Source organism: Vulpes vulpes, chromosome 3 (assembly GCF_048418805.1).
Source record: "Vulpes vulpes isolate BD-2025 chromosome 3, VulVul3, whole genome shotgun sequence".
Classification (NCBI taxonomy): Eukaryota; Metazoa; Chordata; class Mammalia; order Carnivora; family Canidae; genus Vulpes; species Vulpes vulpes.
In genome coordinates, this window is record NC_132782.1 from 98,098,041 (window position 1) to 98,114,422 (window position 16,382).

Below are 16,382 nucleotides of genomic sequence, written 5' to 3' on the forward strand. Positions count from 1 at the left end.
ACCTGGGTGGCTCAGTTGGTTAAGCATCTGCCTTCAGCTCAGGTCTTAATACCAGGGCTCTGGGATGGAGCCCTATATGGGGCTCCCTATTCAGAGAGGAGTCTGCTTCTTCCTCTCCCTCTGCCTCCCTCCTCCCCACCCCACTCATGCTCTCTCACTCTCTCTCTCAAAATAAATAAATAAAATCTTATTTTTTAAAAAAAGGAATGATGATGGTGTCACATAGATTATAGGCTTAATATGTGCCTGGCCCTGTTTGACACTTTTCTGTCATTGCTACAAATTTTCACAATAACCCTGAAGAAGACACTAAGGTTTAACTAGGTTAATTAAATTGCTCCAAGTTCCACACCTAGTGAGTTTGGAGCTGAGTTTCTTATCTAGATCCAAACTAAAAATCTCTCCAAGAGAAAGTAGTATTTATAATATGAATTTATCAGAAGAGAAAAAAGCATTTTTTTTATTATTTATGTATTTACTGAGAGAGAGCGCATGTACAGGAGGAGGGGAAAAAGGAGAAGGAGAGAGAGAGAATCTCAAGCAGAACATGGAGCACATCACAGGACTCAATCTTACCACCTTGAGATCATGACCTGAGCCAAAATCAAGAGTTGGGTGTTTAACTGACTGAATCACTCAGACACTCCAGAAAAAAAAAAAATTTTTTAAAGAAGAGTCATATGCTTTCTGTGAAAATTAATTCAGAAGGTATCAATGAAAATAAGTGACCTATAACAAATACCAAGAACTCTAATAGCTTGATATGATCACATTGCTGATGTGGAAATGTAAGGATCTAACTCCCTATTCACCTGTTTTTCTTTGCCAGAGGTTGGGGATATTGTTAACGTTTCCACATTAGTCTTCTAAAGCATATACATTTTGGAAAAAACAGCAGTATAATATTTCTCAAAAACAAAAACAACCCCCCCCCCCAAAAAAAACCCTGAGGTTGATTATCTCCTTCTTTGGCCATAATCTTTTCTTTAGGTGGTCCTTTTGCAATGGAAGATTATAACCCTTACATAAAAGGAAAAGAAGTGAACAATGGGGAAGAGATCACCATCATTGGTAATTCCACAGTAAAACACAGGATATATATTATTGCGGTCCTATGAACTTGTGGAAAGAGTTTCCTCCACATAAGCTTACATCATAATCCCATTTCTGACACACCATTAGTAAATTGATTTAGCCTCAATCATAATCTTTTGGGCCAAATGTTCTTAATTTAGAATGTTACAAAGGCTCCTGTTTGGATACGTGGCAAATGGACTTAGTATAGAACATTGCTAAAGACTGATTATCCCAATATTTATTTTAGCAACCCCAACAAATGTATATGCTTATATGTACACACTTCTTTGCAGCTGTAATATTTTATGTGTGTTTTTAATCCTATATTCCCAAATAAACAGTGATGGGGAGGAGGAAGTCAAATCTTAAAATTTGAGGCTCTGAATACGTGGAGTGGCCTACCTACTGACTATTTCCTGCTCTTCTAGTGATCCTATAGTACACTGCATGAGCTCTTCAGAGAAGGGGTTTTTTGTTTGTTTTCCCTATTCAAGTCTCTATGCTTCAGTGGCTATATAGGTCAAGAATATGTAAAAATATTAACCAAGGAATTTACAATAAGTATTTCAGAACTACAGCAGAATTAACAGCATGATATTGAATTGATAGCTTTCGAAATCCACCAGTACCAAGTATAATATGTAGGACTAGCTCATTTCTAGTCTAGGTAACCTAATCTTTTGTACTGAATAAAACCACTGATTTAGTCATAACATGAAACAGAAATCATTAAACAAGCAAAAGAGAGTCCTTGCCTGAGAATTTCCAGGCTGTTACTATAGTAAATCACTATAGAAAGCACTTATTTTCAAAAAACAAGCTTTAAAATAGATTTTAATGATTAACTACATATAATTAAATATCAAGAATATGTTCATTACTTAAAAGACAACGCATTGAGATCATTTGTTATTTGTCTGTTATTCATCCGGAAGCAATTCATTTTTGATCTGCTTCCTTGCTGGAGTTTAAGACAGTATTATTTACTACATCATTAAGAGAAAAGTCATTTTCTAAACTTTTGTTGCTAGTGTAATTTTTGAAGTCTTGTGAGGCTTTTCAGACAAAAGAGAAACAAAGAGGAAGCTTCATTTACAACATCTAAAAACACACTTGAATATATTGCAGACCTAGAAGACTATTTTTTAAGTAATGGATTTTGTTTGGGCTTCCTGCAGAGTATCCACAGATGACACTGTAATTCAACAAATAAACTGGCAGATTTTGACTACTGGGGAAATGCATCTTTCTATTCCAGAATGTCTTATCAAGCAGCAAGAATTTGGCCAGGACTAGAAGACAGTGCTACCACATGGAGTCAGTATGCATCCTGTAAGAAGCAGCCAAGTGCCCAGCTTGTGTTCCTCTTACACTCTGCTTATCACAACCGTGGACCTAGCTTGTTGTACTGGACTTTCTGTTTCCCATCTGCCTCACCCACTAATACCATGTGAGTTCCAGAAAGGCAGAAAGGCATCATGCTTTACGACTCTTTTTATCTCAGCTCCCAGCTCAGTGCTAACACCTACTAGGTACTCCATAAATGTTTCCTGACAAAAGAATGCAAGCATGCTTAATTGGCCAAATAGAAGGAATAGCCTTTTTTCTATTATATACTAGAATTTGTCATTTTTTGTGTGAAAAGTATGGACTTTGCTGCATTTTTAATTGAAACTACATGTATAAAATAATTAAGATAATCAATTTCCAATATTATGACATGAAGTACCTTATTCTCTATAATTGGAAGAGATTATACATTGCTTTTCTTGCCCAAGTTCCTCATTTATGAATCTCCATTAACAATAAACTAACTGCTACATTTATAGGCTATGAAGTAGTAGTATATCCTTGGGTCCATGAGAAAAAAATAGGTTTATTAAACTCAGTAAAATAATATGCCCCTTAGAACCAAATTTCTCTTAGAAATAAATCACCAATCATCTTTCAAAAATGGCAGGGACAAGAAGAATACCCCTGAACCATATAGTCTGCATATTGTAAGAGTAAAATACTAATCAGATATTAGAAAACTTCCTAACAAGCATGAAATTTATTTCAAATAGACATTTGCTAAATTCATCATACCATGAATCTCAAATCACTCTCTGATCACCTATTTCCTGTTAAGTGTGCAGTTGGCCTCTGGACTTCAGTCAGAGGTAATCTGGCACTTTCAGATTACCACGAGCTGTGTAAGGCCACCAGATGCCAAATGTTAAGTTATCACTCAAAGATAAATGATACATGAGTGCCCTAAATAAGTTTATACCTCTAAAAATGCTTACTGGACCAGAAGACTAGTTTGCCAACGTGTCTGGTTGTCAACGTGTCCATGTCAATAAGAATTAATCTCTATAGCCTCTGTTTCCAAGGAAGTAAATTTCTAGGTTCTCCATGTTAACTGTACCATAGAATAAGCTAGCAAGGCCTGGACATCATGACTTTTTCAAGTTCCAAGTGTCTCTAATATGCAATGAGAAACATAACTTCAGGGCCTCTATTCTTAAAATTATAGGGGCACAGGTTAAATGCACCCCTTCTTCCTGCATTCTCTCACATCTATCGGTGAATGAGCTGAATCCTTTCTACCCCAGATTCTGTTCCTCTCCCCTTTCAGCCATCATGGCTTTCTTCCACAACACTGCTTGAGACTTTTGTTACCTAGATTTCAAGCAACTTCCTCAGTGCAGGTGGAAAACATTCACATCATAGATATAGTAGCTGAGATTGAGAAAGAGTTCCTTCAAATTCTACAGAAGGAATGCCATCCCAAACAGTCCACATTCACTTCCTGTGTATACTGAACTCATTTCTTAACACACGATTACCCAGTTGTGAGTCATGCCTCTATAACCAAGTATCACCGACTTCTATTGATTCTAACTCCTTAATCTCTCTCATGTGAATCTCTTCCTTCCCTTCTATGTTACTTTGCTTTAGTCCAGGCCCACACCAGCGTTTCTCATAGAAAAGCAGTTCATTGGCCTTCAAACTGTTCTTTCATTATAATTCAGCTAACCTCCCTTCAAATCATTCTCCACGATGCAGAGTGCTGTTTTCAAGAGGAAATCTGATATTACTACTCCTTGGTTTAATAATAATAATATTGCATTTCTTTTAGAATCAAATCCACACTTCCCAAGCCCTTCTTATACCATTTGCTGTTCCCCTAAACATGTCACATGATCTTATGCCCCTCTGTACTTGCACAGACTCCTACTACATTTTCAAGATTCATCTGAGAGATAACTTCTTTGCTACCCAGTCTGAATTACATGCTTAGCTAGGTATACAGCATCCCATGCTTACATCTAACAATAATACCTAACACATAGCATTATTATTTTTACTATAATTGACGTTGAGCTTATTCAGAATAGGGGCTGTATCTCTTGTCTTTTTGTGCTTTAGGGCTTACATAGGACCTGGTATACAGTAAGTGTTCAGTAAATGTTTGTTGAGTGAATATCCTGTTGTTTTACATGTCCATGCTTTGCCTGTATCGTTACTCTTTCCTGGCTACCTCCAATCTCCGTTCACAGTATTAACACCTCCATTGAAACCCAGCTGAAGAATCTTTTCCTTTGTAAAGCCTGGACTTGGTTTCTGAGGAGATGTTGATCATACCCACCTTGTAGCCACCATTATATCTTGTATATACTTCTAAATACAGTAGCTACCACTCCATGCTGAAGTTATCTGTCCTCATGTCTATCTCCCTTTACTAAAGTAGGCCCCTTAGTGGCAACAACCTATTTCATTTACTTTTGTATCCAAAGCACTTGTTACATAACCAACCTTTAATTTTTGTCCCCCTTTAATCCTTGTTTAATGTGACTGCCAGAATGTTCTAAAACAAAATTCAGCTTATGTCTTTCCCCAGCTTAATAACTTCCAATGATTTCCTTTATTTACAGCAGCGTTTCCTAAAGAACAGTATCTGTGCTCCTGGTAGTACACACGATGATTTTCACATGTCACACATTTTTCTTTTTATTTTCATGGTTAAATGTTTTTGTTTTTTATGGTTTTTTTTAAGATTTTACTTATTTATTCATGAGAGGCACAGAGAGAGAGAGAGGCAGAGACATAGGCAGAGAGAGAAGTAGGCTCCATGCAGGGAGCCCAATGTGGGACTTGATCCCAGTACCCCAGGATCATGCCCTGGGCCGAAGGCAGTGCCTAACTCTGAGCCACCCAGGCATCCCTGGTTAAGTGTTTTGGGTTAGAAAAGAGTGAAACTTATTGTGAATATTTTTGTATAATTTTTCTTATGACATGTAAGATTTTTTAAGTTTGTAATTAAAGAAAAATATTCACCAAGTAATAGTACAGAAAGTAATCATACAACAAAAGTTTAAAAAGTCATCATATTTGGGAAACCAAAGCTTAAGAACTAAATCTAGCATACAAATCCTTTACATCAGTCCTTTTTACCTTTCCGGTCTCACTTCCCTCCAGCTGCCATCAGCATGAAATACCATATATTACTGAACACAGGTTTCTATATCCTACTCCTTTCCCTCATCCAGTCTAGTCTCAACAGAGCAGCCAGAGGAATGCTGTTAAAGGGTAAGTCAAATCAGATCATTACTCTGATAAAAACTCTCCAATCAGAATGATTTTATTTCCAGGAGATGTATGCTAAAGTATAAGATGTGTATAAATTTTAAGATGTATGAACTGCCACTATATCTGCAATGTAACCTTGAAATAGTTAAGAGAACAAAACACACACATACACGTACAGATACAGATAAAGCAAGTATGACAAAATGTTAATAATTGTTGAATCTAAGGAGTGGGCATATGGTTTTTCTGTATTTTTCTTTCAATTTTTTTGTGTGTTTGAAATTTTTCATAATAAAAAGTGAGGAAAAACAAGATGGCCTGATGCATAAATAGAAAGATGGATACACTGATCAATATATGATAAAACCAATATAGTTAAGGATGCCTGGGTGGCTCAGCAGTTAAGTGCCTGCCTTCAGCTCAGAAGTCTTCCCTATACATCTTTTTCAACTTTTTGTATATTTGAAAATGAAAATGTTTATAATAAAATGGCAGTAGGGGTGTAAGAGAACTTAAAAAAAAATCCTTGGCTATGTAGAAAATTCAGAAGAATCAACAACAAAAACCTCCTGTAACTAATAAACAATTATAGCAAGGTTGCAGGATACAAGTTAATATACAAAAGTCAGTTGCTTACGTATATCCATTGCATACATATATCAATGATAAACAAGTAGAACTTTAAATTAAAAACATAATGCCATTAACATTAGCATCCTAAAAATTAATGACTTTTAAGTATAAATATAATAAAATATGTATAAGATCTATATGAAGAAAACTACAAAGTTCTGATGAAAGAAATAAAAAATGAACTAAATAAATGGAAAGATAGTCCATGTTCATGGATAAGAAGATTCAATATTGTCGATGTCAGTACTTCCTCACTTGATCTATAGATGTAATACAATCTCAATCAAAATCCCAGCAGGTTATTTTGCGTATATCAACAAATTTATTCCAAATTTTATATGGAAAGGCAAAAGATTAAAAACAGGCAACACAATACTGAAGAAGAACAAAGCCAGTGGGCTGACATTACCTGACATCAAAACTTACTATAGGGGCACCTGGGTGGTTCAGTTGGTGGCTCCATATGACTTCAGCTCAGGTCATGAACTCAGGATCTTGGGATCAAGTCCTGTATCTGGCTCCCTACTCAGTGGGGGTCTGCTTGTCCCTCCCCCTGCTTGTGCTCTCTTTGTCTCTCTCAAATAAATAAATAACATTTTTAAAAGAAAAGACTTACTATAAAGCAACAAAATCAAGATAGAATGATATTGGCAAAGAACAAATAGATCAGTAGAATGCAATGGAGAAACCAGAAATAGATTCACATAAATGTAATTAGCTGATCTTTGATAAAGGCACAAAAGCAATACAATGGAGAAAAAAAGTCTTTTAACACACACTACTGGAATAACTGGACATCTACATGCAACATCTAGACACAGACCTCACACTTTTGCAAAAATTAACTCACAATAGATCACAGATGTAAATGTAAAGTGCAAAACTATAAAACTCCTAAAAGATAACACAGGAGAAAATCTGGGTGACTTGGGTATAGTGATGATTTTTCAGATACAACAGAAAAGGCACAATCTATGAAAGAAATAACTGATAAACTGGACTTCATTAAAATTAGAAACTTCTGCTCTGCTAGAGACACTTTCAAAAGGATAAGACAAGTCACAGACTGGGAGAAAATATTTTCAAAAGGCACATCTGATAAGGGATTGTATTCCTAAATATGCAAAGAAATCTTAAAACTCAACAATAAAAAAATGAACAACTTGGGGGCACCTGGGTAGCTCAGTGGTTCAGCATTTGATCCTGGGATCCTGGGATCGAGTCCCACAACAAGCTTCCCAGAGGGAGCCTGCTTCTCCCTCTGCTTATGTCTCTGCCTCTCTCTTCCATGTCTCTCATGAATAAATAAATAAAATATTTTAAAAAAAGAAAACTAATAACTTGATTTAAAAATGGGCAAAAAGACATACAAGTGGCAAATAAGCATATGAGAAGATGTTCCACAGCATAAAGCATTAGGAAACTGCAAATTAAAATGAGATATATAACTATTAAAATGGCTAAAGTCCAAAACATTGACAAGAGTAAATACTGATGAGGACGTGTAACAATAAGAACTCTTTCTTTCTTTGCTGATGGGATTTCAAAATGGTACAGTTGCTGAAGACAGTTTGGTGGTTTCTTACACCATTAAACATACATTTATCATACAATTCAGCAATTATGCTCCTTGGTATTTACCCAAAGGTACTGAAAACATATATCCACACAAAAACCTGTGTATGGATGTTTATAACAGCTTTGTTTGTAATTGCCAAAACTTGCAAGCAACCAAGATGTCTCAGTGGGTGAATAGATAAATAAAGTATACATCCAGACAATGGAATACTAATCAATGCTAAAAAGAAATAAGTTACAAGCCATGAAAAGATATGGAGGAAACATAAATGCATATTACTAAGTTAAAGAAACCTATCTGGAAAGGCTACATACTATACGATTCCACTTATCTGACATTCTGAGAAAGGCAAATCATGGAGACAAAAATATTATTTGTTGTTGGGGTTAGATGGAGGATGGGATGAATAGTTAAAGCACAGAGGATTTTTAGGGCAATGAAACTATTCTCTAGGATACTTTGATGGTGGATAAATGTCATTATATATTTGTCAAAACCCACAGAATATACAACACCAACAATAAACCCAAATGCATACCATGGTCTTTGGGTGATAGTGATATGTCAGTGTAGCTTCATTGATTGTAACCAATGTACCGCTCTGGGAAGGTGGATATGTTTAAATGGTGATGTCTCTATCTGGTGAAGGACAGAATATATAGGAACTTTACACTTCCTGCTCAGTTTTCTTGTAACTCCAAAACTGCTCTAAGAAATAAATAGGGGCACCTGAGTGGCTCAGTTGGTTCAGCAACCAACTCTTGGTTTTGGTTCAGGTTATGATCTCAGGGTTGTGAGAGGGGCTCTGCACTCAACGCAAGTGTGCTTGAGATTCTTTCCCCTTCCCTTTTGCTCCTCCCACCCTGCCTTGCATGAGCTTTCTCTCTCAAGTAAATAAAATATTTTTAAAAATAACAATAAAACAAATAAATAAAAAAATAAACAAATCTTCCACTGCCTCACTACCACCATTTATCTCATAGTGAAACCAAGTAACGAAGCAGAGCTGCAGGGACCTACAAGACCTGGCCTCCCTCTTGCTTACTCTGCTCCAACCATACTGGCTCCCTTGTGAGATCTAGAAAACCAAGTATGGTATCCCTCTGTTCTTTTGCACTTGCTGTGTTTTCTGCCAGGAACACTCTTCCCCAGAGAGCCTCCATGATGCCCTCCTAACTCCCTGCATTTATTCAAATGTCACCTTCCTTACTCTAATTACAAATGGAGCTTTCTACAACTTTCTTATTCCACTTCATATTTTTACCAAAAAACTTATTGCCAGCTAACATATTATGTATTTTATTTGATTTTTGATATTCTTGTCTCCCATTAGAACTAAGTCCATGAGGGCACAGATCTCTGTTTATTCACTGCAGTTCACTACCCTATCACGGAGCAGAGGACATGGTAGGCTCTCAGTGACATTTGTTGAGTGAATAAGTGAATAGCTTATTAAGAGTTCTCTCCAGCACCTGGGTAGCTCAGTTGGTTAGGCATCTGCCTTCAACTCAGGTTATGACCCTGGGGTCCTGGGATGGAGTCCCATGTCAGGTTCCCTGCTCAGCAGGGAGTCTGCTTCTCCCTCTCCCTCTGTCCTTCCCCTCTGCTTTAAATAAATAAATAAGTAAATAAATAAATAAATAAATAAATAAATAAATAAATAAAATCTTAAAAAAAAAAAAGTTCTCTCATGCTTCCAGATATTTGCCATGCTGTTTTCTTTGCCTGGAATGATGTTCTTCAAGGTTCAGGAGGGGAAATCCAACTCAACCTCCAAAACTCAGCTCAGCTCAGGAACCCCCTCTTCTTTACTCCTTGCTCCAAGCAGACTAAAGTAGGAATCTCTTCTCTGTATTACCACAGTGCCCTATTTTATGCTTCTGGTAGAGCCCTTATCACAGTGTTTTATAATCTGTGGGGATCCTTGGAGGCTCCTTATTCTTCTTATATCCCCAGCACCTTTAAACCTGGCAGATAATAGCATGTCCTCAGAAACATTTGTGAATGAATGATTTAGTTAAAAAATGAAAGCAATCAATATGCAGTTTACTTTGAATTATATAAGCATTTGCAGTAATATTTAAAGAACACACTTAAAGATATTCCTATGAAAATTTCTTTGACATTAGTACTCTGTTATAGCTTACTCAAGATCTGAGAATCAATGACAAATAATATCCAAAGTCCAAAACAATTGCCTAGTAATCAATGTAAAAGGCTGAGTTTGCTTTCATATTTCCTTTACATTATTTCAAAGGCATTTTTACTCTACCTTTTATCTGGGTTTCCATATCCATACTGTTTTAGCTTAGAGAGTATCATCATGGGAGCTAAAGACTGAGCAGGTTTTGTAAACAAAGCATTGATGCCAAAAACCATTGAGGAAAGGGGTGACCTGAAACAGACAAAGATAGCATGGGTCTGCATCACACAGAAATTACGTGTGTGCGTGTGTGTGTGTGTGTGTGTTATATATATATATATAATATGCATGTATGTGTATATCAAGGACCTTTTCGTCAATAAGTCCTCCTTGACCCTAATCAGACAATAATAGAAATAGTAATTATAGAATATTAACTTCTCAGTTGTAGTGGTCATAAAGATAGAAGAATCAAAAAAAAAAAATAAAGATAGAAGAATCAAACTTTTTCTTTTTTTTTAAACATATTTATTTATTTACATGAGAGAGAGCGAGAAAGAGAGCATAATTAGAGAGAGGGACAGAGGCAGATGGAGAGGAAGAAGCAGACTCCCCACCGAGCAGGGAGCTTAATGCAGGGCTCGATCCTGGGACCCAGAGATCATGGCTGGTGCCAAAGGTAGATACTTAACTGACTGAACCACTCAGGGACCCGGAACCAAACTCTTTCAATGAAGAAACAGATCAAAGAGAGACACAGCTAGATTCTTGAATAGAATCAATAAGTGAGAGCTGTATGTACCCTATTCTATGTTAAGTCATTTAAACCCCACAATAGGAGTGCCTGGGGTTGGCTCAGCTGGTAGAGGATGTGACTCTTGAGCTCAGGACCCATGAGTTCAAGCTCCACAATTGGGAGGGAGCCTGCTTTAAAAAAAAAAATGTAAACCTCACAACAGTCCTATGAGGAAGACATTTTCACTCCTATTTTAGAGATAGGAGAATAGATGAACTTGTCCACAATCACACACCTAGTAAGTAGTAAAGCTGGGATTCACACTTAAGTTTCTCAGTCCAGATTTCATTAAGGATTACTTAAGTGTGTTCTAAGTAAGAATCCTGCCATATCATTTTTGATAATTAAGTCATGTCATATTAAAAAAAAAAAACAGTAAATCCAGTGTATTGACTTACTAAACTGAAATCTTGTCATGTTCCACTAATGATGGATGCCTTGAAACCAAAGAGGAGAAAGAGAAGAAAAAGCAAGAAAAAGGGAAGGAGAAAGAAAAAAGAAAAGGAAGAAAGATTAGCCAGAGAATTGCAGGAAGTCTGATTTGATAGGAAGAATTTAGGTTTCACTCCCAGTTCTTCAATCTGCTGGTTATATTACCTTGGGAAAGTTAATATACCCTCATGAGTATTAGTTTCTTGAAAATGAGGATAACTATGGTTGTATGATGATATAATATTATAATACAACTGCTGTCTGTCTCCCCCACTAGGCTGCCAGTGCCATAGGGGTAAAGTCTACCTCTGTTTTGGCTCATTGTATTAAGTTCTTATCTGACATGATCAGGATGACAGTTGGCTAGAGCAAAACAATCCTTTTTAGAAAAAGGGAAGTTAACTGTTTTAAGTGAAATGTACTCATTCACCAATCTTTTCTTTGGGTTTTTTCTTCAAGTATGGGCCCACAGGTGAAAGTGATGTGTCTCTTTCTTGCAAGGACAGTATCCATATTACATGATCTACAGTTTCTACGGCCAGTTATAGAGAGAATCTAAAGTTGTTTACAAGGCATTCTGAGTACACAATAGCTTTAGGTTTATTACTTTCCCCTAAAAACATTTATAGTTCTCATCACATCAGATCTGAGAGTATTTCTTTTAATTTTACCTTTGTTAAACCTTTATAAAGCATTCAACTTAGTTTTCATAGAAATAACTTTCATATCACTCTTATAGTTTCTAAGTTATATAATGTCATTATAATAACAGTTGTAGCTGACATTAACAGATTTGAAACAAAAAGTACTAACTTTTGGTAAGGATGCAGCTTAATGCCAGCAAAAAATACAGTATCCTAACAGTAGCCACTTGTCAAAAGCATATAGCATGCAATGTGTATAAGAGTATGTTTTAGGAGCCCCTGGCTGGCTCAGTTGGTAGAGCATGCAACTCTTGATCTCAGGGGCATGAGTTTGAGCACTGGATGCAGAGATTACTTAAAAAATTAAAAATTAAAGAAGTGCCTGGGTGGCTCAGGTGATTGGGTGTCCAACTCTTGGTTTTGGCTCGGGTCATGATCTCAGGGTTGTTAAGATCAAGCCCTGGGTTGGACTCTGTCCTCAGCATGGAGTCTGCTTGGGATTCTTTCCCCTCTCCCTCTCTGTTCCCCTCTGTTCACCATCCCCTCACTTGCACATGCTCTCTCTCTCTCTAAAATAAATAAAATCTTTTTTAAAAATTAAAAATTAAAAAAAGGAGAGAGTATGTTTTAGAGGGAATCTGTTACAAGGCCTCCTATATTGTATCTCCAGCATTTACCACAATGCCTCACACATTAGGAGGCAATCAATACATATTTATGGAGTAAATAATATCTACCACACAAAGCTGGTGTGAGACTTGAATGAACCATATAATGCATGTACAGATTGGCATGTGGTAAATGTTGGTGCCCTTTTCTTTCCAACTGTTTAAGACATTTTATTTACTTGTTTCCAGTCTCATTCAAAAAGAGTTTGAGAACTATAAGATGTTAACTGAGGTTTCTTCTTGTTAAATTACTCGTTTAAAAAAAGTGATTTGAGTCAGTCACTTTTCTAGACACTAGAAAGTGAGGACATGGTCCTGCAATGTAAGGAGCTCACCATCTTGCTTATCCAAACATAACTTAGCAACAAAACCCTGAAACAAGGAAAGGAGTCATGTAAAGAGGAACTCAAGCAGCTGGATTGTCAAAGAGTTTCTCAATATAAATTTCATTAAAAAAAAAAAAGAGGCCATTCAGTCTAAATGTTTCTACAGAGCATTCTTTATTAGCTCTGTAGAAAAATTTAGAATGTACCGGTGTTAAAATAACACATTCCTCTCTAATCTGTAAAATAGGGCACATATCAGAAAATATTTACCAATAATGTGAATTTTATAACTGATGTAAAAAGCGTATAACCATACCAAAAAAAAAAAAAAAAAAAAAAACCCTCACCAGCATCAGCTTATAGCTTTTCAAGTAAAAAAGGATAAGATGTAGGGCACCTGGGTGGCTCAGTCAGTTAAGTATTTGCCTTCTGCTCAGGCCATGATCCCCGGGTCCTGGGATTGAACTGTGTGGTGGCAGGCTCTCTGCTCAGCAGGGAGTCTGCTTTTCCCTCTCCCCTGCACGCGTGTGCATGTGCTCTCTCTCTCTCTCTAATAAATAAAATCTCTAAAATAAAAAAAAAGATAAGATGATCTCTTTTTGCTTTTAATTTTAATTCTTGCAATGTCACAGAGCAAAGGCCATTTTGCCTTAACAACCAGTGTAATGAGGCATACTGCAATACATAGAACATAAAGCTAAGATTTCACTTTGGTTTCTGAGATCTAATCCTGTTTTAGCATTGGCTGTGTGAACCTGAGGAATAAAAAATTATGATGCCCTTTCAAAAGCAGGGAAAAGTTGCCCAGGGCAAACAATTATGAATATCCTATTATGTTCTGCTCTCTAATTCCCAATGATGCCTCTTATGATTGTCTCTTAGATACGTGGTTTGTAGTGCAATATAACAGGCAGACTCTGATAGGTCTTACCTTGATATTCTTGTAGCTAATACTTGAATAAATGTACTTACTGCCGATTGAATTTCAGTAAATCTGCATCAACCATATCAGCTAGTGGCAGGTTAAATAAGCAAAAAGAAGCTTGCACAATCACCCTAGAAGCAATTAAAAAAAAAACATATAAAATATGCATATAATGAGGAGGCACAAATATCAAAATCAAAAAACAAATATCAAATGAAAGCTGAAGCTTTGTAAGAAAGAAAAATGAAATAACATACAGTTGACTCTTGAACAACATGGGGGTCAGAGTGCTGACCCCTCAGGCAGTGGCAAATTCACATATACCTTTTGCACCCTCAAAACTTAATCACAAATAGCTGACTGTTTACTGGAAGCCTTATCAATAGCATAAACATGTAACACATATTTTGTATATCATATGCATTATATATTCTTACAAAAAAGTTAGCTGGGGAAAAGAGTGTTAATAAGAAAATTATCTTGAAAAAAAAAGAAAATTATCATGAGGAAGGGAAATACACTTATAGTACTATACTATAGTTATCAAAAAAAAGTCCTTGTATAAGTGGACCCAGGCTATTCAAACTTGTGTTGTTTGAAGGCCAACTATAAAAGTAAAGATATATTAGGCATACACTTCCATCCTGCCTCCAAATATTATATATCTATGAGTATATAATTCTTTTTAAAAAATGAAATAACTACTTTTGCTTGGGGTTTTTTAAAAGATTTGTTTGTGGAGTTTTTTTATTTTATTTTTTATTTATTTTTTAAAAATATTTTTATTTATTTATGATAGTTTTTATTTAAATTACAGTGAGTTAACATACAGTATATTAGTTTCAGGTGTACAGTTTAGTGATTCTATGCTTTCATATGATATCTGGTGCTTATTGCAACAAGTGCATTCCTTAATCTCCATCAACTGTTTAAAGTACCTGCACCCCATAACCATCACTTTGTTCTCTATAATTGAATCTCTTTTTCAAAAAATAGTTTTTATAGTTTTTCCTCATTCCCAAACTACTACCTTCTCATTTAATCTGATTAACTTATAGGCAGATTCTAAAGAACAAAAACAGGTCAGGGAAATTAATCAGACATTTTTCTCTTGATATCAAAAATAGGATAAATTAAGAACTATAAAAGAACATATAACATTTTAATAATGATAGAAGAATAAAAATAGGGGGAGAGTTTAAGCAAAAAAAAAGGCAAAAAAACTTTCATTCTAAAAATCACTATAAAGATGTCATTTTAGGGGGTGCCTGGATGGCTCAGTCAGTAGAGAATGCAACTCTTGTTCTCAGGGTTGTGACTTCAACCCCCACATTGAGTGTAGAGATTACTTTAAAAATAAAACCTTTTTTTTTATTATTATTATTATTTATTTACTAGAGTCACAGAGAGAGAGAGAGAGAGAGAGAGAGAGAGGCAGAGACACAGGCAGAGGGAGAAGCAGGCTCCATGCACCGGGAGCCCGATGTGGGACTCTATCCCGGGTCTCCAGGATCGCGCCCTGAGCCAAAGGCAGGCGCCAAAACGCTGCGCCACCCAGGGATCCCAAAATAAAACCTTTTTTTAAAATGTCATTTTAGGGCTGCCTGGGTGGCTCAGTCTGTTAAGCATCTGCCTTTAGCTCAGGCCACGATCCCAGAGTCCCATTATGGAGCCCCATATCAAGCTCCCCAATTGGCAAGGAGTCTGCTTTCCCTCTGACTGGCCCCTCTTGTACTCTCTCTCTCTCTCTCTCTCTCTCTTTCACACACACACACACACACACACACACACACACACACACACAATCTCTCCCACAATCTCTCTCTCAAATAAATAAATAAAATATTTTTAAAAAGTCTTTTAAATATTATATAGGCAGGGCCACCATTACAGACTTATAAAATAGTTATCTATGTGAGGTTCTAATGTTATGAAATTCTGCAGAGATTCAATCATTGGAGTTAGTTACTATACTCTCCACTACCAATTTGTTCAAAATGCAAATAAATCTTGAAAATTTTCTCAAATTATTCCAGCAAGGACCTAGGGATTATTAATTTATCCACCCCAAACACATTTTTTAATGATCAACTATTTGTAGAAACTGTAGTAGATAATGGGGCCACAGTGATAAGAGACTAGACTCTACTCACAATAAGCTCAGTCCATTGGCGGCCAAAGGCAGACACACGCAGGAGGATAAATGCTACAGAACAGATAAGCAGAGGGTATGGAGTCATGTAGGAAGGATACCTAATCCAGATGAAGAAATCAAAGAAGGCTTTTCAGAGAAGCTCATCCCTGAGCTGCAGCCTTAAGAAACACCAGGAGAGAGCCAGGCAGGCAACGGTGAAGAGCTATCAGGGCACAGAATGCTGCATGTTGACATGATGTGTTTGAACCTAGAACTACAAAGTATTCCTGTTTGATGTGGAGGACAGTGAAACTGGAAGAGTAATAAAAAATGAGGATGAAGTTAAGTAAACAGGTACTATGTAACAAAAGACTTCATGTGTCATCATTTGGATTATATCTTGAAAGCAATGAGAAGCCACTTAAGATCTTTAAACAGAGGAATGACATG

At 36.4% G+C, this 16,382-nt stretch overlaps 1 protein-coding gene across 1 annotated transcript in view; it reads right to left on the bottom strand.

The window, feature by feature from the left end:
• The window catches only part of LOC112908313 (transmembrane protein 180-like), a 32,665-nt gene that overhangs the window by 4,104 nt on the left and 12,179 nt on the right, over positions 1 to 16,382 (bottom strand). Inside the window, exons 4-5 of the mRNA XM_025983788.1 lie at positions 13,846 to 13,929; positions 10,137 to 10,259 (exon numbers count right to left, since the gene is read on the bottom strand). Of these exons, the coding sequence (XP_025839573.1) occupies positions 10,137 to 10,259; positions 13,846 to 13,929 (207 nt within the window). The remainder of the gene's footprint in view (positions 1 to 10,136; positions 10,260 to 13,845; positions 13,930 to 16,382) is intronic.